Genomic DNA, 24,939 nt, shown 5'->3' with positions numbered 1-24,939 from the left:
TCACAATCGCCGGGTAGGGGGTTGCGGGGCTCGAAGTTGCAACGTGAGGACGAGGGGTGAGAGCGGGAGGGGCCGGGGTCTGGTGGGTTAGAGCAGGGGGCGGGAGCCAGGACTCCTGGGTTCTCCGCGGGGCGGGGCTGGGAGCCAGGACTCCTGGGTTCTCTCCCCAGCGCGGGAGCCAGGACTCCTGGGTTCTCTTCGGGACGGGGCGGGGCTGGGAGCCAGGACTCCTGGGTTCTCTCCCCAGCGCGGGAAGGGGAGTGGGGATCCAGGCCACTGGAGGCAGATGGCACCGGTCCCTGTGTCTCAAGTCCTGTGCCCTTATCTTTGCCCTGCAGGTCCCCTCCCCAGCACCATGTCACCCCCGTGCCAGCACCGGTGTGGGGTGTGAGCTGCCAGGAGACAGGGACTCCCCCACCATCCAGCTGGCAATCAGAACCACCCACGCCTGGACATGGCACCAAACTGGATCCGATCCGGCACCGGTCGGACTCTGAGCTCCCTCCGCCAGCTGCTGCTCCAGGCTGGGCCCCGGCACGTCCCCTGCGGGCGGAGAACCTCCTCCCAGGCTAGCAAATCCGACCCCGAGGGGCTGGGGCGGAAAATGACCCAGCTCAAGAACAAGGCAGAGAAGCGGAGGAGGCAGCGTGAGAGGTTGGAGTCCATTGAAGCCGCAGTGGCCCGGAGGCAGGAGGTAAGGGGCGCTCTCCCCTGGCAGTCAGTGCTGACCCCAATGACCTGTCTCTAGTGAAACTAAACAGCCCCTTTTAACTCCAAGAGAGGACGTTATTTTTCCTTTTCTGTGACCCTACTTTGCAGAGTTGCTGTGTGCCATCTATGCAGCAGCCCCACCCCAGAAGTGGCTGCATTTCAGCACTGTGAGAGAAATCCCTGTACACCGTTGCTGTGGACTGTTTTCCCCTAGCAGCTCCACCCCAGAGGCGGCTGCATTTCAGTGCTACAAGATCAATCCCTGTGCAGTGTTGCTGGGGGCTTTTACCCAGCTGCCTCACCCAAGAGGTGGCTGCATTTCAGTTCAGACTGACCTCCCCTATAAATCTCCTCTGTGATAAATGACACAGGTTAAATATCTATTATTCTGTAGTATGGCAGGTCTAATATGCGATTGTCCCCAGTATGGAGCCTGGTTCACATACCAGCATCTTCGTGGGTGTGTTTGGTTTTTCCCCAGGTACCTCAGGGGCAGGCTAAGGCGTGGACTCCGAAAGACGTGGTTCTGTACAACATCCCAACGGCCGCCGGTCAGAAGAAAGGTATGATGGGAAAATGTAACCCCTCATGGATCCCTCTGCTCCACAGCTGGCGTGAGAGTGTTCTGTGCAGGGTCCATCTGTCCGAAGCCTCGCTGTGTCTCTCCAGCCCGTAGGCCAGGCACTGCCCCCGCCTCTATAGAGACTTTGTTAGGGGCCTCTCTGTTCGTGGCTAACCGTATGCTGGGTCTCTCCCTAGACACTTCCGTGCCCCTGCCGGCCTCTTACAGCCCCCGCTACGTGGAAGCCGCGTGGTATGGGTGGTGGGAGAAGGAAGGATTCTTCAAACCTGAATATCAGGTAAAAACATCCGATGGAATCAGAGTCCTACCCTTGACATGGGTGGTGATAGGGCTCAAAGCTGCACTTGGGGGTGCTGTGTTGCAGAGAGCAGGGCGGGGGGCTCAGCAGGGGGCACTCTCTCCTTACAGTGTTGACCCCAATGCCCCTAGGGGGTGCTGTGCTGCAGGGAGTGGGGCGGGGAGGTCAGCAGGGGGCGCTGTGCTGGTTAAAACACCCTCTCTGTGTCTCAGAGCCAGCAGCCCCATGGGAAACCAGAAATCTTCTCCCTCTGCATCCCCCCGCCCAACGTCACGGGGTCCTTGCACCTGGGCCATGCCCTCACGGTAGCCATCGAGGACTCGCTGGTGCGATGGTGAGTAGGGGCTCGGAGGGGTGGGGAATGGGCTATGGGGCCTTTCCCCTCTGGCCCCAGGGCGGGCTGTGGCACACAGGGCCTGGCTGGTGACGTTCCGACTTGTGTTGCAGGCGCAGAATGCAGGGCTTCCAGGTGCTGTGGGTGCCGGGATCGGATCATGCCGGAATCGCCACTCAGGTGAGACCAGAGGGGAGAGGGCGCATCTACACTGCTGGGGCTCCAGCACCTCCCCGAGCAGCCGCAGAGAGGGTGATGGAAGCATTCATCCGCTGGCTTGGCTGCGTCTGCATGAGGGGTCAGATCGGCAGAGCTACAGCGCTCCGGGGCTTGGGATTTTCACACCCCTGAGTGATGGAGCTAGGTCAGCCGAAATTCTAAGTGTAGGTCGGGCTATGGTGGGTGTGTGCTGGAGGGAATCAACGCTGCGCGTGGCGCTGAATTGCAGCCGCTTCTGGGCTGAGGCAGCGGGGGGGAACAGCCAACAGCAACGCTGAGCAGGGATGGCTCTTGTAGCACTGAAATGCAGCCGCCTCTGGGGTAGGGCAGCTGGGGGTCTCGTGCTGCATGTGTGTGTTCCTGCTCTGTGTGTGTCTCCCTCCCTCTGGTGACTCTCCCATCTCCCCCGGCAGGCAGTGGTGGAGCGCAAGCTCTGGAAGGAGCAGGGCGCCCTGCGGCAGGACCTGACGCGAGGGGAATTCCTGGCCGAGGTCTGGAAATGGAAAGAGGAGTGAGTGCGGCTGTGGCGTCGCCGGCCTGAGTCAGTGCTGGGCTTGGTGGGGGCAATAGGGGGCGCTGGGCTACAGAGAGCGAGACAGGGGCTCAGTGGGAGGTGCTGGTCCCTGGCAGTCAGTGCTGGCTCCAGTGCCCCTGTTTGGCACTAGGGGGCGCTGTGCTGCAGGGAGCCAGGCTGGCACTGTCCCCTGGCAGTCAGTGCTGTAAATCAATGTTTCTTTCTCTGCCCAGGAAAGGGGATGAGATTTTCCGACAGCTCAAGGCTCTGGGGGCATCTCTGGATTGGGACCGACTCTGCTTCACCATGGACGCTGTGAGTGTCTGACGTTCAAACATGTGACTGTGGCCCAGGACTCCTGGGTTCTCTCCCCAGCTCTGGGAGGGGAGTGGGATCTAATGGTTAGAACAGGGATGGCTGGGGGTCAGGACTCCTGGGTTCTCTCCCCAGCTCTGGGAGGGGGGTGGGGTTTCTCTGGTTGGTCCTGGGATATGCCCATGCGAATGCCATTCCCTTCGCCCACACAGGGGTTCTCAGCGGCCGTGGCAGAGGGGTTCATGCGATTGCACGAGGACGGGCTGGTGTACCGCGACCGGCGCCTGGTGAATTGGTCGTGCGCCCTGCGCTCCGCCATCTCCGACGTGGAGGTGAGTGTGTGGTCTGGGATGCAGCACTGGGGATTGGGGGTGGGTTGTATCTTGGAGGGCTGTAGTTGGAGGAAAGCAGTGTGGTTCTTTCCCCCCCCCACCCCCGCTTCCCCCCGAGTCTCGTGACACAGTCTCTCTCTGGCAGGTAGAGACCCGGCAGCTCCAGGGTCGGACTGTGCTCCCTGTGCCCGGCTGCCCGGAACCGGTGCCCTTTGGAGTGATGTTCACCTTTGCCTACAAAGTGGATGGACAGGAGGGTGAGTTCCCAAGCTCTGTACAGGTGGGGACAGCAGGTGCTCCCCAGCTACCCCACCCTAGAGGTGGCTGTATCTCAGTGCTGGGTGAGCAATCCACATGCTATATTGCTGTGGGGCTGTTCCCCAGCTGCCCCACCCCAGAGGTGGCTGCATTTCAGCGCTGGGTGAGCGATCCCTGTGCTGTGTCGCTGTGTGACTCTTCCCCAGCGGCCCCACCCCAGAGGTGGCTGTTTTTTTGTTTGTTTTTTCATGGTAATAATCCAGCCCCATAAAGTCACCCTCTTTCTGTCTCTCCCTTGCCCTGTCTCTGTGTCGGGGGAAGACGAGGAGCTCCCTGTGGCCACCACCCGCCCGGAGACGATGCTGGGGGACATGGCTGTGGCCGTCCATCCCGACGACCCACGGTTCACGGTAAGGGGCGGAGAGGAGGGGTGTCTGGGATGAAGGGGACAGGGTGTCTCGCAGGTGTAGAGGTCATCTCCATGGAGACAGGGTGGAGCCACTTTGGGGCAGAGGAGAATAAGTTGTCTCCTTGGAGAAGGGGGCAGGGTTTTGGGGGAAGGCGGCGTCCTCTCCATGATGACAGGGATTGGGTCTCATGGGGCAGAAGGGTGAAGTCATCTCCATGGAGACAGACTGGTGTCTCCTGCGAGACAGGGGAAGGGTCTCTTTGGGGGAAGAAGGGGGCTCATGGCTGTGGAAAAGGGGGTGTGGTCTCATGGGGAGGAAGGCAGAGTCATCACTATGGAGATAAAGTTCATTGTCATGGAGGCTGTCATCTCTGGGGTCGGGGCAGGCTCTCTGGAAGAGAAGGGAGGGTCATTGCCATGGAGTTGGGAGGTGGGGTATCCATGGAGTTTAAAATGGGGGATCACTGGAAGTGTCTGGGCATAATGGATCTTGGCTTTGCTTCTCCCTTTTTATTTTGACAGCACCTGCACGGCAAGCGGCTCCAGCACCCATTCACTGGGCACCTCCTGGCCATCATCACGGACCCCCTGGTGGAGCGAGACCTGGGCACAGGTAAGCACCAGGCCCCTCAGCCCTATCAGGTCTCTGAGTCGGGCACAGGCTGGACAGTGGCTGTATTGGTGTCACTAGTGGGATCCAGGTCTTAGAGGTTCTTTCCTCTACACCGTGCTCCCTGCAGGAGCCGTGAAGGTGACGCCGGCGCACAGCCATGCCGACTACGAACTGGGCAAGCACCATGGGCTGCCCCTGGTCTCTGTGATCGGGGAGGATGGGGCCATGACAGCTGAGTGTGGAGACTGGCTCCAGGTAATGACACCCCTCAGTCCTGACCCACAATCCCCTGCTGTCCCAGCCCTGGACTCCCTCCCCCCCCCCCCCCAGCTCTGCTTGTGCCCCTCAGTCCCAACCCACAGCCCCTCTGCTTTACTCTACTGCTCTGTTCCTTTCTAGGGCTTGAATCGCTTTGTGGCTCGTGAGAAAGTGGTGTCTGCTTTGAAGGAGAGAGGCCTGTACCGGGGTATGAAGGATCATGCCATGGCGCTGCCCCTCTGCAGGTAGTACACCCCCTTGCCGATGGAGGATGGAGCTGGGGAGTGAAGGGGGTTCAGTAGGGGGCGCTCTCCCCTTGCTGTCAGTGTTAGCCCCAATGCCCCAGTGTGGCGCAAGGGGGTGCTATGCTGTTGGGAGCGGGTAGGAAGTTCCAGGATATTACAAATAAATCTATTTCTCTTTTCATCCTACAGTCGCTCCGGAGACGTGGTTGAGAACCTGCTGAAGAGCCAGTGGTTTCTCCGGTGTGAGGAAATGGCCCAGAGAGCCCTGGAGGTGAGGGGTCCCCTAATGGCAGCTCCCGCATGGACACCGCTCAGCACAGGGAGTCCTGACTCCCAGCCTTCCCCTGCTTTAACCACTAGTTCACCTGACTTTGATTTAAGCCGTGATGGTGCCTCCATATTGGACTGCATAAATCACTGAAGCATAGGCTGTAAGAGTTAATCTTGCTCTGGATGGGTCTTACATAAGAATCTCCTGATGGTGTTTGGTGGCAGGAGTGGGATACAGGATTCTCTCCTGAGAACTTTCCTAGTTCTGGGGGCTGTAGTGCAGCTTGGTCTGTCTGCCCTCTTGGAGGTTCTGCTGTCCAAGCCAGGTTTGCTTATCAGTCTCTGTCTCGCCCCTCAGGCTGTGGAGTCAGGGCGTCTGAAACTCACCCCGAAATTTCATGAGAAGAACTGGAGGACGTGGCTGTCCAACATCAGGTGAGGGGAGTTCTGCACCGCACTATCATTAGACCCCCTTCCCCCCTCCAGAGCTGCAGATAGAACTCAGGCATCCTGGTGTCCAGCCCTACCTGCTGTAACCCACTAGACCCCATTTCTCTCCCAGCGTGGGGATAGAACCCAGGAGTCCTGACTGACTGTGAGCAACCCAATAATAACAAACTGGCATGTCAACAATTCAATGGGGAAGGCTGGCTCCTTAGCTCAATCTGGAATGGCTCTCTATCGCCCCTTGTGGCTAACTGGGGAACTGGCATTAAACAAAATAATCTTATTGGCTTTATTATTTGCTTTATTGTAGCGATTGGTGCATTTCCCGACAGCTGTGGTGGGGCCATCAGATTCCAGCCTATCAGGTCTCTGTCTCAGGGTCATGTGACTTAGGCAAGGTGAGCTATTTGCTTATCTGGAATGTTATTGGCTGTGGGGGGAAGCTCCTGGCTATGCCAGCCCCAGCCTCTCCCAGCAGGGGTCGCTGAGGGGAGTGGAGCAGGGACGCTGGCTGTTGGGGGAGCTCTTAGCTACTCAACAGGGGGCACTTTAGCTAGCTAACTTGCATCTCTTGTCACGCGTTTATTAACAGGATGGGAGTGATGCATTGTGGGTTGTGGGCAGGACAGAGGCAGAAGCCCGCAGAAAAGCATCAGGGATTTTGAAGAAACCGGAAGAGGAAATGGAGCTGGTGAGAGGTAAAGAGAAGGGGTTTCTAGGGGATGACTCTGGCAAGAAAGGAGGGGGTAAAGCCTCAAGTAACAAATGGGGCAAAGCCCTAGAGCTTCTCACTCCCCCCGTGCACTCACTTTTCACCCCTATCTGCTTCAGGACCTACTTTTGGTGTCTAAAGTGGGATACACAAAATGTCAACTATTTGCGTAGGCTGTTACCCAGAATACTTGGCTTATGCCAGAGCAGGCCTTGGTGTCCCCATTCCAGAATGGGGAGGGATGCCCTGTATTGTTGGGGGTGCTCCTGAGGGCAAATAACCCCGGAGTTGTTTTTCTGTAGTGACCCCAACTTGTTTCAGACCCAGGGAAATTGGGGTAGTGCCCTACTCTAAGGGAGGCAGACGAGACCATGCAGAGATAAAGGAAAATACCCAATCCTGTGGAAGTCATTTATTATTGTAGGGTCCCCAGCGTGCTGCCTCCTTGGCTAACCTACCAAGCAGCTCATCGGCCGATGCTCTGTTTGTGTCTCCAGATGCTGATGTCCTGGATACCTGGTTCTCTTCTGCTCTCTTCCCCTTCGCCGCGCTGGGCTGGCCCCGTAAGGTGAGTGACACAGAGAGCAAAGGGGACAGGTGGGACGCCGGACTGGATGGACCCATTGCTCACTCCTTCTCTTCCTCCCGCGCAGGTTGGAGACCTCCGGGAATTCTATCCCAACAGCCTCTTGGAGACGGGCAGCGACCTGCTTTTCTTCTGGGTGGCTCGGATGGTGATGCTGGGGGAGCAGCTGACTGGAGAGCTGCCGTTCTCCCAGGTGTGCGAGGCAGGGGGGGCTTAGGGGGCTGTGGGTTGGGATCGAGGGCGCCGGCAGAGCTGTGGTGGGGGGACCCAGGGTTGGGATAACTGGGTCTGCGGTTCTCTCTCTTTCCAGGTTTTCCTGCACTCCCTGGTACGTGATGCCCACGGCCGGAAGATGAGTAAATCTCTGGGGAATGTCGTAGACCCACTGGACGTCATTCACGGGGCCTCGCTGCAGGTACCACGCCCCCCTCCCTCCCTGAGAGACCCTACGACAACAAACTGGCCCCTGCAGCATTGCAACAGAGCCACAGACAGACCCTGCAACAATAAACTGGGCCCTGCGTCTCTTCCCCGACACCGAGAGACCCTACAATAACAAACTGGACCCTGCATCCCACCCCCAGAGAGACCCTGCAATGACAAACAGGGCCTTGCACTCCCCCCCCCCATCTCTTTCCCCCTCACCCTGCCAAGAGAGACCCTACAATAACTAGCCCCTGCATATCTCTCCTCGCCACCCCAGTGAAACACTACCATTCCAAAAAAACCCCCTAAACAACACAACCTCCGTGATCCAGGCACCCCTACAATAACAAACTGGCCTGCACTCACCGGAGACCCTACAAAAACACATCCCTCCCCGTCATGCCTGCCCCTGATGAGGCTCTCTCCTCGTTGCAGGATTTGCAGGGGAGGCTGCAAGATGGGAACCTGGACCCCCAAGAGGTGGCCATCGCTATGGAGGGACAGGTGGGTCCTTCCCCTCCCTTGTCCTGCCCCACTGACCCCCTTCCCCCATTCCCTTCAGTCAGCTCCTCCCCTTCATATCATCACCCTTCCATTCCAGAGACGAGACTTCCCCCAGGGGATCCCCGAATGCGGCACCGACGCCCTGAGATTCGCGCTGTGCTCCCATCGGGTCCAAGGTGAGAGCAGGTGCCTTTCCCCTCTACGGGGCACTGGCTCTGATCCAACCCCAGGGCAGGGCACTGGCTGGCTTGGGGGCTGGGATCGGGGCCTTTCCCCACTTCTCTACATTGCCCCCAGGGGACGACATTAACCTGGATGTGGCCATGGTGCTGAGCTCCCGGCACTTCTGCAACAAGGTGTGGAACGCCGTCCGATTCACTCTGGGGGCCCTGGGAGAGGGGTTTGCCCCGCAGACCCCGGAGGAGGTAATGGGGTGTTTCGGGGGTGGGGAGGAGTTATGAGCAGCATTGGTTCTCTCTGCTGGCTGTGGGTGGAACTGCAGGGGGCAGTATAATGGGGAGGAGGGGGCACTGGGTACCAATGGCTCCTTCTGCTGGGCGCCTGTGGTATTGCAGGGGGTAGTATAATGAGTGACCAGAATGTATCTGACATGCTCTGTTGGGGACAAGGTGCATAGCAGGGAAGTGGGGAAATACTGGGTCTATGTGGTGCCCTCTGCTGGGCTTGGGTGGTATTGCAGGGAGGCAGCAATGAGCCCCAGAGATTTCTGTAACTAGGGCTGGAGTCAATCCTCCATACCCCTCCAGGTCTGCCCCAGCTCCCCCATGGACCGATGGATCCTTAGTCGTCTCTACCACACTGCAGCGGACTGCAGCCAGCGGTTCGGGGAGTATGAGCTGCATTTGGTCACATCCACCATCCACCACTTCTGGCTGCACAACTTCTGCGACGTCTACTTGGTGAGTGTCAGTTCTCCTCTGGCCTGGGTGGGAATCCTGCCCTCCCGGCTCTGTGTGGGGAGTTTTGTTGAATCTCGCCCTAGCCCCTGTTTCTTCCAGTTTATAAAAATATATGCTCAAGAAGAAGCAGATCAGGATTGAGGGGCCTGCGGCTCAGGATTGAGGGGTACAGGTAGACCTGGGGGAAGGGGGGGTACCAAATGAGATATCCCAGTGTCTTGGTCCCATCTACAACCCTCCCTTGTTTATCCTTCCACCCTACCTATCCAACCCATCATCCAGTCTTCCACCCAACTTTGTAACATACCCAACCCAATGTAGCCATCCAACCGTCCGCCCAACCCAATGTAGCCATCCAACTGTCCGCCCAGTCCAACCCAACGTAGCCATCCAACCGTCCGTCCAATCGTCAGCCCAACCCAACGGAGCCGTCCAACCGTCTGTCCAGCCCAGCCCAGCCCACCCCAACGTAGCCATCCAACCGTCCGTCCAACCCAGCCCAACCCAACGTAGCCATCCAACCATCCGTTCAACATAGCTCAATCCATCATGTCCAACCAGCAGGGCCGGCTCCAAGTTTTTTACCACCCCAAGCAAAAAAAATGTCCCGCGCCCCCCAGCCCTGCCCCAACTCCGCCCCTTCCCCGCCTCATTCCAACCCCTTCCCCAAATCCCCGGCCCCACCTCCTCCCCTGGGCGCGCCGCATTTCCCCTCCTACCCCTTCCTCCCGTCCCAGGCAAGCCTGGGAGGGAGGGGGGAGAAGCAGAGTGGCAGCGGCGTGCTCAGGGGAGCAGGTGGCAGTGGAGCGGAGGTGAGCTGGGGGGGGGAGCGGTTCCTCTGCAGCCCCCGCCCCCCCCCCCAGGTTACTTCCTGCGGCCCTCCCCGCGCCCCCCACTGCCGCAGCTCACCTCCACTCAGGGCCGGCTCCCGGCTTTTTGTGCCCCAAGGGAAAAAAAAAAAGGAGCACGAGTGCCGCCCCTTAAGTGCCACCCCAAGCACGTGCTTGGAGTGCTGGTGCCTAGAGCCAGCCCTGCCAGCCATCATGTCCAGTCCAACCCAACCCATCTAACCCAATGTAACTAACCCATCCATCCAACACAACCTATCCACCTAAGCTGTCATCACCCTGCTATACGGCCTCTCCCTCCCTTGGCAGGAGTCGGTGAAGCCTGTGCTGCAGAGCAGGGATCAATCCCGGATCCTGCAGACCCACCAGACCCTCCTTAGCTGCGCCGACCTGGGCCTGCGCCTCCTCTCGCCCTTCATGCCCTACCTGACGGAGGAGCTGTGGCAGCGGCTCCCCAAGCCGGACGCGGACTCCGCTCCCAGCATCTGCGTGGCCGGATACCCCAGTGCTGGGCAGCTGGTGGGTGAGCTCTGGGCGCCGAACGGGAAGGGGTGGCTCAGTGCAGAGGGGGTTGGGCTGGGACCTGCGGGATCTGAGTTCAGTTCCCAGCCCTGCCACTGCCTGCCTGTGTCATCATGGGCAAGTCACTGAATCTTTCTGGGCCTCTGTAAAACAGGAATAATAATAATAATTAACTCTCCCCTTGTCTAGTAGACAGTGAGCTCTGTGGGGCAGGGACTGTTTCTCCCTGTGTGTCTGTGCAGCGCCCGGCACAACAGGGCCCCGATCTTAGCTGGGGCTTTTCTATGTTACTGTAACACAATAATGAACAACAGCATCACAAGTGAGGGTCACTGGTTTGTTACTGTAGCTTTGATTATAAACCCATGGTCTTTGCTAGCAGTAGATTGACAGAGATGGTAGTAGGGGGTGGGGAGGTTGTTACTGTAGGGTTGCTCATGAACAGTAGGACCTGGGGGAAGCAGCCTTAGGCAGCGCTGCTCCCTGGTGGGGCATGTCAGAAACCACTGAATTCCCTTCCCTTCGCTCCAGGCCCACTGGTGTCGCCCCGCAGATGAGGACGACTTCCTGCTGGCGCAGGAAGTGGTGCGTGTGGCGCGCGCCCTGAGGGTGACCTACCGGCTGACGAGAGCCCGGCCGCCCGGTGAGCAGAGGGATCCCTGCCCATAGGGGCAGGAGGGAGTCCATGCCCCATGGCCTCTGTGCTGAGCTTGTCAATGACGGGCACTGGCTAGTGCCACCTGGGCTGGGTGTTTAGGAACCCGGCTAAATTGCCTTGTCCCTACAGGACATGGGAGGGTGCAGCCCATTGGGGACTGCAGTTCCCAGCACGCACTGGGAGAGCAGCCTCACCCCATTGGCTGCCACCCTGGCTCTAGCACCATCATGTTCACCTGATGCGATAGGTGTGGCCTGTGGGGGGGACTACAATTCCCAGAATGCACTGGGAGGGGAGCCTTTGCTCCATTGGTTCTAGCCTTATCTTGTGTGGTTGCCCCATATGGGTAAGATGGTGGCTGTGCCCCACTGCGGGAGACTGCAATTCCCCAGCATGCACTGGGAGGGTAACCTTACCACATTGGCTGCCAACCTGGCTCTAGCCCTGTTTGGTCCCTCCAACATGGCGGGTATGGCCAATTAGCACTACAATTCCCAGCATATAGTGGGAGGGCTGCCCTGCCCCATTGGCTTATGGGCTCTCTCTCTCTGTCCCTGCAGTCTACGTGATGTGCTCAGAGCCAGCTGCCCACAGGGTGTACGAGGAGTACAGAGAGCCCCTGCAAACCCTGTCCCTGGCCGGCTCTCTGGAGCTCTGCCCCTCCTCCAAGGGTGCGGAGCCTCCTGTGGGCTGGGTGTGGGGGAGAGTGAACGACCACACTGAGATCTATATGGACCTACAGGTAAGAGCCAGATGCAAACATCAGACATCAGGGCAGGTTGGGATGGAGGGCAGGGGGTCAGGAAGAACACTGGATAGTGTTGTTCAGTGAGGTGCATTGTGGGAGAGTTTATGGCTTCCTCTGGCCGCTGCAACAGGTGGGATACTGGGCTAGATGGGCCCGTGGCTCTGATCTGGGGTGGCAGAGGGCAGGGAAGGATCCCAGACTAGACGGGTCCCTGGGACCTTGCGTATGGTGATGGGTTAGCGGAGGCAGGGGAGCAGTGTTCAGAGATCAGGGGCCCATTGGGGAGAAGGTGCAGGGCCAGTCAGGAATGTCCTCATGGGGAGGCAACTCAGGCTCCAGTTCCCATTGCCTAGAGGGTTAACTAGGCTCTTGGCTTGAGGTTGCACCACATCTCTCGAGGAAATTATTTCCCTAGCGGGACTGTGGCTCTATTGCCACAATGGGGCATACTCCGGGATTGAACCTGGGATCTGAAAACCCATCCTCGAACCCTTCGGCTAAAGGACTCCTCCCCCCACACCACTAAACTGTGTGGTGTCGGCAGCAGAATGCTATACCCAGTGTCACCTCTAGAGGGTGACATGATCACACATTTAACCAGGATGTCCGTCCTATCCCCGGAAGAGTCTGTTATACCCAGTGTCACCACTAGAGGGTGACATGATCACACATTTAACCAGGATGTCCGTCCTATCCCCGGAAGGGTCTGTTATACCCAGTGTCACCACTAAAGGGTGACAAGATTGCACACCTTTAACGCTTGTATTAATCTACACCTGGCTGTTTCATACCATCCTTTCCTGACAATCCCAGGGGCTGGTTGACCCCGAGGCGGAGCTCCCCAGGCTAGCGGCCCGTAAGAAGAAGCTGGAGCGGCAGATCTTGGAGCTCACGGCACGGACCCAGGCATCTGGCTACCAGGAGAAGGTCTCACCGAGAGCCCAGGCAGAGCGTCAGCAGAAGGTGATGGGCGGCAGTGGCTGGTGGGGTTTATGTCTGGTTGAAATGCTTTTAAAATATTTATTCAGTGGGGTAAAAAAGCCCTTTTCCTGCATTCACATTTTCACCTTTTTTATTATTATTTTGTGAATATTTTTTTTGGGGGGGGGGGGGGTTGAATTTTTTAAAGGAAAACATTTTTCCTGAAAATTTTGCTTATTTTTAATCAAAACTTTCTCTTTTTTTTTTTCAATTTTCCCTGAGTTTCAAAAGTCACCTTTTTTTTTTTTTTTTTTTTAAAACCATTTGTTTTTAAATATTTCCAGTGAATTTGTTTTAACCCCACCCTGTGATTTCAACTGACTCAGATTAATAAAAGAAACCAGTGGAGACATTTCTTAGGAAATGAGAAACGAACACATTCGATTTTAAACCAGGCAACAAGGGCAAGAAAAACCTTTTTTGATTTTTTTCAAAATTTCTTGGGGAAACGTTTTTTCTTTTGTATGTATGAGAGAGAGAGAGAGAGAGAGAGGCTTGGTCCAGCTGCTAGGGTGTGTGTGTGTGTGTGTGTGTGTGTGTACATACACATATTTTCCCATGTGTATGTGTGAATATGTAAGTGTATTTTCCCTTACAGCACTAGAGGGGAGTGTATGATGCCCATTTTAGCCACTGGGGGTGACATTGAGAGAGAATTTGGAGGGGTGTCCATGTGCCCATGTACAAATGATAGGTGAATTTGGAGGTTGGGTGGTTATGGGTGTGTGTGTATTGATCCCTGTGATGGGTAAATTTGGAGGTGCGGTGAATATTGGGGGTGGTGTATTGATCCCCGTGATGGGTGAATTTGGAGGTGCGGTGAATATGGGGGGGGGGGGTTGTATTGATCCCAGTGACAGGTGAATTTGGAGGTGGGGGGATGTCCGGGTTGGGAGGGGGCATGTCGGCGATGGAGGACGTGACTACGTTGATCAGATCTGGATTCCCCTCTCCCTCCCCCCGGTAGATTTCCTCTCTCCGGACGGAGCTGGAGCAGCTGAATCAGGCCCTGGAGAGCTTCGGCCTCATGTCAGCAGGGCTGGGAACGCCTCCGTCAGCCGATGAGTGAGTCACCTCTGGGCAAACTGGATCCGTCGCTGCTGGATGTGGAAGGGACCCAGGCGATCGGGCAGCCAGAGGCCGGGCTCTAATGCTGAGGATCGATGTGACTGAGATGCGAAGAGTCTTGAAGGCCTGTAGGGGGCCAGCTGCAGGGGGTCACTCGTGCTGCAGAGCACCAGAGTGCAGGTGCAGACTGCTCTGCCCTGGCCACCAGGGGTCTCACTCGCGCCACGGATGGCACAAACAAGCCAATTTCTAAGGGGCAGAGGACACTGCCCTGTCTGAGTGCATGGAACACCCCTTGTCCCCCTCTAACCTAAGGGCAGGGCTCACTTACCTCCAGGGGGCGCTGTGACCCTCAGGCTCTGCCCCACCCTCATGAGGGTAATTCAGACTGAACGGCCTCTGGACTTGGATTTCCCGCAGGAACCAGCTTCTGTTTGTCAAACCAGGCGCATCCCCGTGGGCAGATGTCACAGACCTGTAGCCCGTTCATCTCTAATGGCGCTGGCTTTTATGGAAATGAGGCGGGGCCCGTAGCCTTCTGGGAAAACGAGCCAGTGGGTCTGTGGGGAAGGTGGGTCACCCATTAAAACTGATGGGGAACTAACCTGCTCTGTGACGTCAGAGCTGCTTTTATAGCGTCGCCTGAAGACAAGCCTGTGTGTGTGTGTGTTGTGGTTGTCGCCTGGGCTCTTGATTGTGTATGTATTATATTGAGGACTTAAGAATTCCCAGTTAACACTCTGAAGTTTGGTAGGTTCTCGGCCCTGGGTCAGTAGAATTGCTGTTCACGTGGGAACCCTGCCATGCAGGGCTGGAACACTCATGCTTAGAAAAAAACCTTCTATATTTGGAATTGTTTTAACACACTTCACCAAGTGACAAACGTTCTCGCCCAGCAAGGGTGACGGAGATTAAACCGAATGTGTGGCTGAGCGTCTATCTACTCTCACCAATCTGGCAGAACAACCTGAAATATTAGTCATTATCGTCCTCCTCCTCATCATCATCAGCGGTCGGCATGCCGGCATCTCCCACCCGCTGCTTGTGCTAAGGCGTTTTGGGTCTTATGCCTTGATGAGTTGAGCTAAGCTATTGTCTGACAAGCCTTGAGGTGCATTGGTTCATGGTTGTTCTGCCTTAACTTACACGGATGCCTGACTAGCAAATGCCTCTATCATATTGCCCCTATCTAAATCCATGGTGCTCCCACAGCTTGAATACCGAGGGCAGATGTAGTCGCCCCATTTCAAAACAGGTATCTTGGAATTGGAAAAGGTTCAGAAAAGGGCAACAAAAATGATTGGGGGTATGGAACAGCTTCCATATGCGTCGAAATTGATAAGACTGGGACTTTTCAGCTTGGAAAAGAGACGACTAAGGGGGGATGTGATAGAGATCTAGAAAATCAGAACTGGTGTGGAGAAAGTAAATAAGGATGTGTTATTTACTCCTTCACAGAACACACGAACCAGGGGTCACCCAATGAAATTAATAGGCAGCAGGTTTAAAACAAACAAAAGGCAGTATTTCTTCACACAACGCACAGTCAACCTGCGGAACTCCTTTGCAGAAGATGTTGTGAAGGCCAAGACTATCACAGGGTTCAAAAAAGAACTAGATAAGTTCATGGAGGATGAGTCCATCAATGGCTATTAGGCAGGATGGGCAGGGATGGTGTCCCTAGCCTCTGTTTGCCAGAAGCTGGGAATGGGCGACAGGGGATGGATCACTTGATGATTCCCTGTTCTGTTCATTCCCTCTGGGGCACCTGGCATTGGCCACTGTCAGAAGACAGGACACTGGGCTAGATGGACCTTTGGTCTGACCCAGTGTGGACGTTCTTATGCCTAGACCTGCAGGCTACGGTGTGCGTGGAGCGGGGGGCTACCTCTTCAGACAGCATGATATAACTATTGTAGTGTGTGAACGGGGGGGGGGGGGGGGGGGTGTCTCTTTGTGTTGCCACCTAGCAACTGCCCCTCTGTATAGTACTAGACCTACCACGAGGAGAGGATCCCCATTAGGTCAGACAGAGACGCGGGAGTTCAGGCTTGGAAGAATCCGGATTCTAAGCCTGGCTCCCCAGCCCAAGGTTGTTACCGATGGGGAAAGTGAGGCACAGAGCGGCTAAGGGATGTGCCCACGGTCACACAGGGAGTCGGTGGAAGAGCCGGGGCTTGAACCTGGGTCTCTGGAGTCTCAGCCTAGCAGAGGAATTGAATTGCGCTGGGTAAATAGGTGTGAGCTGGAGAAGTAATATTAAGTGTTAGTGGGCTAATAGGACAGGGATGGGTTTGGAATTAAAGCACTGGCGTGGGATTCAGGAGATCTAGGTTCAATTCCTACCTCTGACACTGTGTGTCTGTCACTGCAAGTCACTGCATTGCTCTGGCCTCAATTTCCCCTCCCACTCTGCCTCTTTGTGGCAGGGACTGTCTCTCCCTGTGTCTGTGCAGTGCCTGGCACAATGGGGCCCTGATCTCAGCTGGGGCCTCTGGGTGCTACCGTAATACACATAAGAATATTGGATGAAATTGATCCCTCTTTCGACACAGTATATCCTCCTGGCGATGGTCTTTCCAGACCAGCTCCAAGGCCCCTTGGCAGGGAGTGTTGTGGGGGCAGTGCCCAGGCTGACTCAACTCTGAGAATATACTCGGCGGTGCTCATCTGGGGGTCGGCTCTTGGCACTTACAGAGAGGCAATGAGTTAATTAGAAATGCAACAGCCAGATTCACGAGAGCGGATTCAGGACTCCTGGGTTCTGGGCTCCACTCTGGGAGGGGAGTGGGGATCTGTTGGGTGAGGGCAGGGGATTTGAGGGCTATGAGATCCAGCCACTGGCTTATGACGTGGCGGGAAGCAGAGTTGCTAATGATCGTGTTTGAAACTCTGATCAGTAGACTGGAGAAATTGACCTGGATATCTATTGTGGAGCAGTTCCCTGAATCAACAGTAATCTGGAACAAAAATCACTTTATACTGGAATAATTACAGTGCTCAAACTCCTACTAATCCAACCATTAGAATACCACACACACACACACGCACACACCACTGATGCGCTAACCCAGTGGTTCTCAACCTATTTATCATTGTGGGCCGCATGTGTTACCTGGGCCACAGGTTGAGAACTACAGCGTGCCCCCCTCAATCTCCCCCACAGACCCCTATGCCTGGCGCCTCCGGCCTAGAGACCCCTGCACAGCGTGGGGCCAGGAGCAGAGCCTTGGGCGGGGGATTGGGTGGCAGGGACCCCGGAACCTGCTGTTTGGGGCCGAGCAGCAGTCCAGATCTTTAGCACACAGCTGGGCTGCAGCTGTGTGCTAATTGGGAGAACCGCTGCTCTAACCACTCCCCTCCCAGAGCTGGACACCTCTCCCCCCACCCTGCTCTTGGTTTATCCCTATTAATTTAAACAGGCTGATTTGCAGACACCTCCTCCACCTGCCAGATTCCAGGAAGTGGGTGGGCCTGAAGGAGCTCAGCCCTCTTGTAAGTTTCTGTTTCTCTTACCAGCCATGGCCGCTGTTCACCCCGGGAAAGCTCTGGAAGATGACCTGGCCTGTCCCATCTGCTTGGATTCCTTCCAAGACCCCATACTCTTGAACTGTGGGCACAATTTCTGCCAGGCCTGCATCACCCGGGTCTGGGACGGACTGGAAGAAAACTTTTCCTGTCCCAAGTGCGGGAAGAGATTCCAGGAGAGGCATTTGCACCCAAACCCCCTGCTGGGGAAGGTGGTGGAGAGAGCCAGGCAGCTGGGGTGGGGGGCAGAGGGCAGCATGTGCCAGAAGCACAAGGAGAGGCTCATTCTGTTCTGCAAGGAGGATCAGGCCCTGATCTGCGTGGTGTGTGACAGATCCAAGGAGCACCGAGCTCACAGGGTGGTTCCCATCGAGGAGGCAGCTCAGGAGTACAAGGTAACTGGCTCTAACACAGGGCACTTGGAGCAGAGCGGTGGGGCTGGGAGGGGAGAGGCCTCCATGGATGGCGAGGAGGGGCAGTGCGGGGGTAGAACCCAGGAGTCCTGGCTCCCACAGCCTGGAACCAGTAATAGAACCAAGGAGCTGTCCTAGTTGTGCTCTAAGCACATACCCCCCTGTCAAGGAGCTGGGGCTAGAACCCAGGAGTCCTGACTCCCAGCACCCCCCTGTGCTAACCACTGGGCCCCACTCCTCTCCCAGAGCTGGGCACAGAACCCAGGAGTCCTGAATCCTCTCTCTGTGAGCCAGACCCTGATTTCCTACTCCCAGTTCAGCCTTCCCCACAAGCCATCCTTCCACCGTTGTTGACAGGGCCAATTTCAAAGGCACCTGCAGATTCTGAAAAATGAGAGCACCAGCCAGGAGGCCTTCACCGTCAGCGAAGGGAGGAGGCTGGAGACGCTGCTGGTAAGTTCTCTTTCCCCATCCTTGGGGTTCCCCTGCACTTTGCCAATGCAACACCCTTGCAGAGTGTCTCTCACATCCCCCTCTAATGGCTGGTCCCCATAGAAGGCAATAGCCTACTACTGCCAGAGCTACAGAGTCAGTCTCTCTCTCTGGCCCAATGACTATTTATGCCAGAGGTTCTCAAACTGTGGTCCATGAGCGCCATTCAGGTGGTCCGCAGATAGTTCCCTCTAAGGAGCATGCCTGGGCGGCCGCACACAAGTCAATGAAGGGCCACCCACCTAATTAGTATAGTTGTGCAGGCGTGGTGGCTCCACTAATTAGGTGCCTGGACCCTGGAGAAGACGCACATGTAAGGTGAGGTGGTTTCCTTGGGCGGAATAGGGGATAGGTGGAAGGGGACAGTGGATTGAGAAGAGGGGGTGGGGGGAATTTGGGACGTGCTGGGCTGCGGTGGCTAGAGAAAGAGGCGACTTTCCCCAGCGCCAGGGCTGCGGCTTCCGGGGAGAGACCCCACTCCTTCCCAGTCCGAGCTCGAGGGCTGCTGCAGTGGGGGAGAGAGGGAGAGGCCCCCCCCTTCTTCCCAGCCCCAGCTCAGGGACTGCCATGGTGGGAGAGAGAGATGTCCATTTAACATCTGGGCTACTGGTTCTTCTGGGAGTGTAGACCTCTCACTTGGACCAGAAGTTCCTGCACCTGTGGAAGTTTAGTCAAAACAGAAGTTCCCACAGAACATTTTGGGTGTGACAAATCAGTATTTTCTGATGGAAAAACAGGGTTGTTGAAAAATTTCTGAGCAGCTCTACTCTAGGGGCTGGTCCTGCTAAAGGATAACAGCTCTACTACTGCTGCTAGGTAATGGAGTTACTCCCTTCGCTCATGTGATCCGCGCAGTGGGATCCCAGTTTTGAAGATAGGTCATTATAAAGACTGGATATCTCAATGGGTCCCACCCTCTAGTGGCTGGTCCTTTGTAGAGGAGAACAGCTCTACTACTGCTGCCAGTTAACCCAGTTTTCTATCAAAAAACACGTTGGATGCTTGCACACCTCTGTCCATCTGCTCCTCCCTCCCTTGTATATTACCATGTCCTGCTCCCACACATCCCATGCTGCCCCTTCACATGGGAATACCACGCCCTCGCTCTCTGTGGTTCCCAAAGCTGCGCATCCCAACCTGCCCCCTCTCTCCCTGCCTGCCACAGGCTCACACCAAGGCCGAGAAGCAGCGAGTGGTGTCCACCTTCCAGCATCTGTATCGGCGGCTGCAGGAAAAGGAGCGCCTCCTGCTGAAGGGGCTGGGTAACGTGGCCCAGGATGTGAAGCAGCTGCGGCAGGAGAACATCAGCCGGCTCCACCAGAGGGCGACTCTGCTGCATGGACTGGTAGCCGAGCTAGAGGGGAAGTGCCGGCTGCCGGATGCTGAGCTCCTCAAGGTGAGGGGGAGAGAGAGAGGCCGCCAACTTGCCACCCCTCTCCACCATCCCATGCTGCCAGCGCTCCTCTTGCTCGCTGGACTTATCAGAGAATCGCCCTCTGCTCCCAGCAGTGAAGGGGCTCTGACACGCGGCCGAACAGTGCCAGTTTACATCCGACAGGGGGTGGCCTGGGAATCCCTGACTCCTTCCTAACCATAGTCCACAATACTCCGGCTCCCACTCCAGAAATACACCCCCTGCCTTCCCTTCCAGCCCCTGGGCCACCAAGCCCCAGTTCGTGGCTGGAGAGCTGATGGTCTCTTCTTTCTCTCCCACCTAGGACGCCGAAAGCACCTTGAACAAGTAGGAGCCTCCTTCGTGCCCTCTGTTCTCGGGGAGGGGGCGGGGGGAGAGGCCTCCCCGTCCCAGCTGTGAATATTGCTGCTTCTGCACCGGTGGCAGAGTGGCCTAGAAGCCCCATTTGGCTTTAGCTTGTGCACCCACATATAGAAGGGCATGGGTGGGGGCTGCACCGGTGGCAGTAGCGGAAGGGGATGGGGGTTGTGTTTGGGGTCCCTGGGGAACTCACCGAGGGAAAGGAGGGGCATGCAAGGAGGCATTGAGGGGTGGGGAGGAAGGGGATGGGGGGCCACATGGGGATCACCCAGGGCAAAGCAGGAAGGGGACAGGGGGCCACAGTGGGAATGGGGGGCATATGGGGGCTGCCAGGTGTGGGGCAGAAATGGGGGGAGCTGTGCTGGGGTCACTCAAGAGTGGGAACAGGGTCACACGTGGGTCACCAAGGGGTAGGAAAGGGATGGGAGGGCTGTATGGGGAGTGGCTGTGTGGGGGTCACCGAGGGGCAGAGCGGGGAAGGGACGGGCCACATGGGGGGCTGCACAGGTGTAACCAAGGGGCGGGGAGAGGAGGGACAGGAGCTGCACAGGTGCCTGTTTGTCCCTGCCAAACTTTTCTCCTTGGTCAGTGGCTAGATGCCAAGGACTCAGCTTGACTCTCAGATCTCAGGGGAAGTTTTGGGCGTTGGCAAATAGACGCAGCGTCCTACTGCAAGTCAGCTGTGCCCGCTGGATCCAGCGTTGCTGAGAGATGCTCCCCCTGGCACACTTAACATGCACACGGTGCCCTTAATACAGAGTCCCTCCGGTGCGTGCCTGTTTGTTTCCCGTAGGTATAAAAAGATGACGCTGCCCGAATTGGCGTCTGCGCCCATGGCTGAACTCGAGGAGAGCCTCAGGCATCACTCCCGCAAGAGGAGAGCTCTCCAGGATGAGATGTGGGAGAGTCAGGGTAAGCAGTGGCACTGTTGTTGTTGTTGTTACTTTTATTTACGTAGGGTCACTCCGGGGTAGGACGTGTAAGGACGTCCCTGCCCCAAAGTGCTTCCAATCTAAATGATTAATTATTTGTAGTGTAATTGAGTCTCTGCTGAGCAGTAGGAGATTTGGCGGGCTTCCTGTCATAGGCACATTGGTTCTGCCAGTGGGTGCCCCACACCAGCTCTGCCCCCTCCCCCAAGGCCCTGCCCCCACTCCACCTCTTCCTGCCCTTGCTCCCCCCCCTCCCCCGACTCCTTCCCCTGAGCACCTCATGCCCGCTGCTGGCTCCTTTCTGCCCCTTCCTGCCTTAAGGGCAGTGAAGGGGGGAGGGGCAGAGAGGAGCATGGGGTGGGGCAGCCCCACTCAAGAGCTGATTGGCGGTGCAGCTGCTGAAGAGCTGATGGGGGTGCAGGGCCAGATGTTGAACAGCTGATTGTACTCCTGGGGGAACTCTGCGCCAAAAAATTACAAATTCTGCGCACAGTATTTTAAAATTCTGCATATTTTGTTTGTCAAAATAACACAATATCATCATGCCAGTTTCAATCCTTTGTGCTCATTTATTTCAAAATACCAGTCTGCAGGTATGTCTGTAACAATACAGAGAACAAAAAGATTCAGAAAATGTATTTTTGACAAATAGATTCCTTACTAGGCGTATTAATACAGAACTCGGAGTAATAATTCATTTACACTACAATAGAGAACAGTATTTCCCGCACCCTTCAGATCCAGTGCAACGGCTTGGGGGAGTCAGGGGTAACGGAGGAGCTGAGGGAGAGGGAAGTAAATTGCTGTGAACGAGTCTGGGTGTGAACTTGGAGAGTTTGAGGGTGTGGGTGGGAAAAGTACGGAATAGGTTTTTTGGGAGGGGCGGGGAGGGATTGTTGGGGAGCTTCCTCCAAGCAAACCCTGGCTGACCCATAGAAATTTCCAGAGGCAGGTATAAATATGCAGGCAAGAATCAGTCTGGAGATAATGAGGTTAGTTCAATCAGGGAGGGTGAGGTCCTCTGCTAGCAGTTGAGGTGTGAACACCCAGGGAGGAGGAACTGCTTCTGTAGTTGGATAGCCATTCACAGTCTCTATTTAATCCGGATCTGATGCTGTCAAATTTGCAAATGAACTGGAGCTCAGCAGTTTCTCTTTGGAGTCTGGTCCTGAAGTTTTTTTGCTGTAAGATGGCTACCTTTACATCTGCTATTGTGTGGCCAGGGAGGTTGAAGTGTTCTCCTACAGGTTTTTGTATATTGCCATTCCTGATATCTGACTTGTGTCCATTTATCCTCTTGCGTAGTGACTGTCCAGTTTGGCCAATGTACATGGCAGAGGGGCATTGCTGGCATATGATGGCATATATCACATTGGTGAACGTGCAGGTGAATGAACTGGTGATGTTGTAGCTGATCTGGTTTAAGCTGAGGACTGTAGGTGATGGCCAGTGGAGTTCTGTTGGTTTCTTTCTTGGGCTTGTCTTGTAACAGGAGGTTTCTGGGTATACGTCTGGCTCTGTTGATTTGTTTCCTTATTTCCTTGTGTGGGTATCGTAGTTTTGAGACTGCTTGGTGAAGATCTTGTAGGTGTTGGTCTCTGTCTGAGGGGTTGGAGCAGATGTGGTTGTACCTCAGCGCTTGGCTGTAGACGATGGATCGTGTGGTGTGTCCGGGGTGGAAGCTGGAGGCATGAAGGTAGGTGTAGCGGTCGGTGGGTTTTCGGTATAGGGTGGTGTTAACGTGACCATCGCTTATTTGTACTGTGGTGTCTAGGAAGTGGACCTCCTGTGTAGATTGGTCCAGGCTGAGGTTGATGGTGGGGTGGAAGCTGTTGAAATTGTGGTGGAATTCTTCCAGGGTCTCCTTCCCATGGGTCCAGATGATGAAGATGTCATCAATGCAGCGTAGGTAGAGAAGGGGTGTGAGTGGACAAGAGCTGAAGAAGCGTTGTTCCAGGTCAGCCATAAAAATGTTGGCATATTGTAGGGCCATGCGGGTGCCCATGGTGGTGCCACTGGTCTGGAGGTATATATTGTCACCAAATTTGAAATAATTGTGCGTGAAGATAGTCACAGAGCTCAGCAACAAGTTGTGCTGTGTCATCATCAGGGATACTGTTCCTGACAGCTTGTATTCCATCTGTGTGTGGGATGTTTGTGTAGAGAGCCTCTACATCCATGGTGGCTAGGATGGTGTTTTCTGGGAGGTCACCAATGCATTGTAATTTTCTCAGGAAATCAGTGGTGTCACGGAGATAGCTGGGCGTGCTGGTGGCGTAGGGTCTGAGCAGAGAGTCCACATATCTGGATAGTCCTTTAGTGAGTGTGCCAATTCCAGAGATGATGAGGCATCCAGGATTTCCAGTTTTGTGGATATTGGGTAGTAGATAGAATAACCCCGGTCGGGGCTCTAAGGGTATGTTGATTTGTTCCTGTGTTAGTGTAGGGAGTGTCCTGAGTAGATGGTGCAGTTTCTTAGTGTATTCCTCAGTGGGATCTGAGGAAAGTGGCCTGTGGAATTTGGTATTGGAGAGTTGTCTGGCAGCCTCCTTCTGGTAGTCAGACCTGTTCATGATGACAACAGCACTGGCCCTGAAAGGAAAGGGGGGGTGTTGTGTTGTATATGGACTGTTTCTGAATGGCACGAGGGCTGCTATGCTCTATATGGACTAGCTCTGAAGGAGGAGGGGCTGTTATGCTGTATAAGGACTGGCTCTGAAGGGAAGGGGACTGTTGTGTTGTACATGGACTTACTCTAATTCTCTCCTGCCCTTCCAGAGATCCTGACCCTGGATGCCGCCTCCGCTCACCCTGGCCTGGTGGTGTCCCCAGACCGGCACAGCGTGTGGCATGGGAACAGCGGGGGCTGCCCGCCCAGCGACCACCGCAGATTCTTCCCGGCCTCCTGCATCCTGGGCTCTGAGGGCTTCTCCTCAGGCCGGCACCGCTGGGAGGTGGAGGTGGGGGACAAGGACGGCTGGGCGGTGGGGGTGGCGCGGGAGTCCGTGAGCAGGAGGGACCCCAGGGAGCTGCAGCCCCAGCACGGGGTGTGGGCTGTGGAGCTGGGCCAGTACCAGCTCCCTCCCGTGTACCCCTGGTCACCAGCGGCAGTCCCGAGCCGAAGGCCCCACAGGATCCAGGTTTGTCTGGACTACGAAGGGGGACGGGTGTCGTTCTACGACGCCGAGAACCTGACCCCACTGTTCACTTTCACGGCCTCCTTCACCGAGACACTCTTCCCCTTCTTCTGGCTCTGGGCCCCCAGCGCCCGCATCACGCTGTGCCCCCGCGGGAGACAGAAAACCCACCCTGCCAGGACCATGGCCTGATTGCTAGGTAACAGGGATGCATCCCATACACCCGGCCCCACCAGTCAGGTTGCTAGACGATGGGCTAGGAACTCTTCAGAGCATGGTTTTGTATCCCTGCCCATCCTGGCTCATAGCCATCGATGGACCTGTCCTCCATGAACTTAACTAGTTCTTAATTGAACCCTGTGATAGTCTTGGCCTTCACAACATCCTCTGGCAAAGAGTTCCAAGGTTGACTGGGCGTTGTGTGAAGAAATACTGCCTTTTGTTTGTTTTTAAAACTGCTGCTGTCTGTTAATTTCATGGGGTGACCCCTCATTCTTCTGTGATGTACATATGCATATTTATCACTCCTAAATCCTAATCAAACTTTTATTTCTGTGACCCTACAACTTGCATATAATTGATGTATGCTAAGTAGATTTAACAATGTATGAATCATAACATCACCCAGCACAATAAATGGATAATAAAAGGAACTAATGGGCTACAAACCCCCCATACCTGACCCCACCTGGTAACAGGGACACAGCCCATAACCCCAGCCCTATCTGTGACCCATGTGTGGCAGAGGGCAGGAGGGGGTAGGAGTTCCTGGGCCGCTGTGGGTCTGTTCTCTGCATCCTAGCTCACCAGAAGATGCCGTGTAAGGTCTCTACAGAAAGCCGGCGTCACACTGCTCCTCGTAAGCACTGCGAGATGCCTGACGC

The 24,939-nt window shown here is 55.8% G+C and overlaps 2 protein-coding genes across 4 annotated transcripts; both read left to right on the top strand.

The window, feature by feature from the left end:
- Positions 1-7: 7 nt before the first annotated feature.
- On the top strand, positions 8-14,388 carry VARS2 (valyl-tRNA synthetase 2, mitochondrial). 3 transcript variants are annotated; one of them, XM_054047389.1, is made up of 30 exons: positions 8-56; positions 339-694; positions 1,193-1,274; positions 1,471-1,571; positions 1,805-1,926; positions 2,040-2,106; positions 2,559-2,656; positions 2,893-2,974; positions 3,187-3,306; positions 3,452-3,563; positions 3,886-3,974; positions 4,496-4,586; positions 4,714-4,841; positions 4,986-5,089; positions 5,279-5,360; positions 5,718-5,794; positions 6,117-6,204; positions 6,399-6,504; positions 7,016-7,086; positions 7,172-7,297; positions 7,415-7,519; positions 7,966-8,034; positions 8,132-8,210; positions 8,332-8,459; positions 8,802-8,954; positions 10,112-10,321; positions 10,856-10,967; positions 11,543-11,724; positions 12,544-12,693; positions 13,679-14,388. In XM_054047389.1, exons 2-30 carry the CDS (start codon positions 455-457, stop codon positions 13,778-13,780), a joined length of 3,276 nt encoding a protein of 1,091 aa, XP_053903364.1. In that variant the 5' UTR covers positions 8-56; positions 339-454; the 3' UTR covers positions 13,781-14,388. The 3 variants fall into 3 exon arrangements, with proteins under 3 accessions (XP_053903364.1, XP_053903365.1, XP_053903366.1); XM_054047390.1 differs by having other exon boundaries at positions 3,187-3,310; positions 3,456-3,563; XM_054047391.1 differs by lacking the exons at positions 11,543-11,724; positions 12,544-12,693; positions 13,679-14,388 and having other exon boundaries at positions 10,112-10,325; positions 10,856-10,961.
- Positions 14,389-17,300: 2,912 nt separating this feature from the next.
- LOC128847751 (E3 ubiquitin-protein ligase TRIM39-like) lies at positions 17,301-24,708 on the top strand. The gene is made up of 6 exons (XM_054047439.1): positions 17,301-17,702; positions 18,078-18,173; positions 19,378-19,608; positions 19,931-19,953; positions 20,780-20,898; positions 23,697-24,708. Exons 1-6 carry the CDS (start codon positions 17,301-17,303, stop codon positions 24,245-24,247), a joined length of 1,422 nt encoding a protein of 473 aa, XP_053903414.1. The 3' UTR covers positions 24,248-24,708.
- The last annotated feature ends 231 nt before the right edge of the window (positions 24,709-24,939 follow it).

This window comes from Malaclemys terrapin, chromosome 13 (assembly GCF_027887155.1).
Source record: "Malaclemys terrapin pileata isolate rMalTer1 chromosome 13, rMalTer1.hap1, whole genome shotgun sequence".
NCBI classification, from domain to species: Eukaryota; Metazoa; Chordata; order Testudines; family Emydidae; genus Malaclemys; species Malaclemys terrapin.
The sequence above is the reverse complement of the archived record's forward strand: the minus strand, read 5'-3'. Positions and strand labels throughout refer to the sequence as shown.

Excerpts from the sequence above, each read along its gene's own strand:
- VARS2 (XM_054047389.1), top strand. The coding sequence starts at position 455 with ATGGCACCAAACTGGATCCGATCCGGCACCGGTCGGACTCTGAGCTCC. Across the intron at positions 2,107-2,558 it reads ATGCCGGAATCGCCACTCAG|GCAGTGGTGGAGCGCAAGCT; the intron begins GTGAGACCAGAG and ends CTCCCCCGGCAG. Across the intron at positions 6,205-6,398 it reads GGTCATGTGACTTAGGCAAG|GATGGGAGTGATGCATTGTG; the intron begins GTGAGCTATTTG and ends GTTTATTAACAG.
- LOC128847751 (XM_054047439.1), top strand. The coding sequence starts at position 17,301 with ATGGCCGCTGTTCACCCCGGGAAAGCTCTGGAAGATGACCTGGCCTGT. Across the intron at positions 17,703-18,077 it reads AGGCAGCTCAGGAGTACAAG|GGCCAATTTCAAAGGCACCT; the intron begins GTAACTGGCTCT and ends CGTTGTTGACAG. Across the intron at positions 20,899-23,696 it reads TGAGATGTGGGAGAGTCAGG|AGATCCTGACCCTGGATGCC; the intron begins GTAAGCAGTGGC and ends CTGCCCTTCCAG.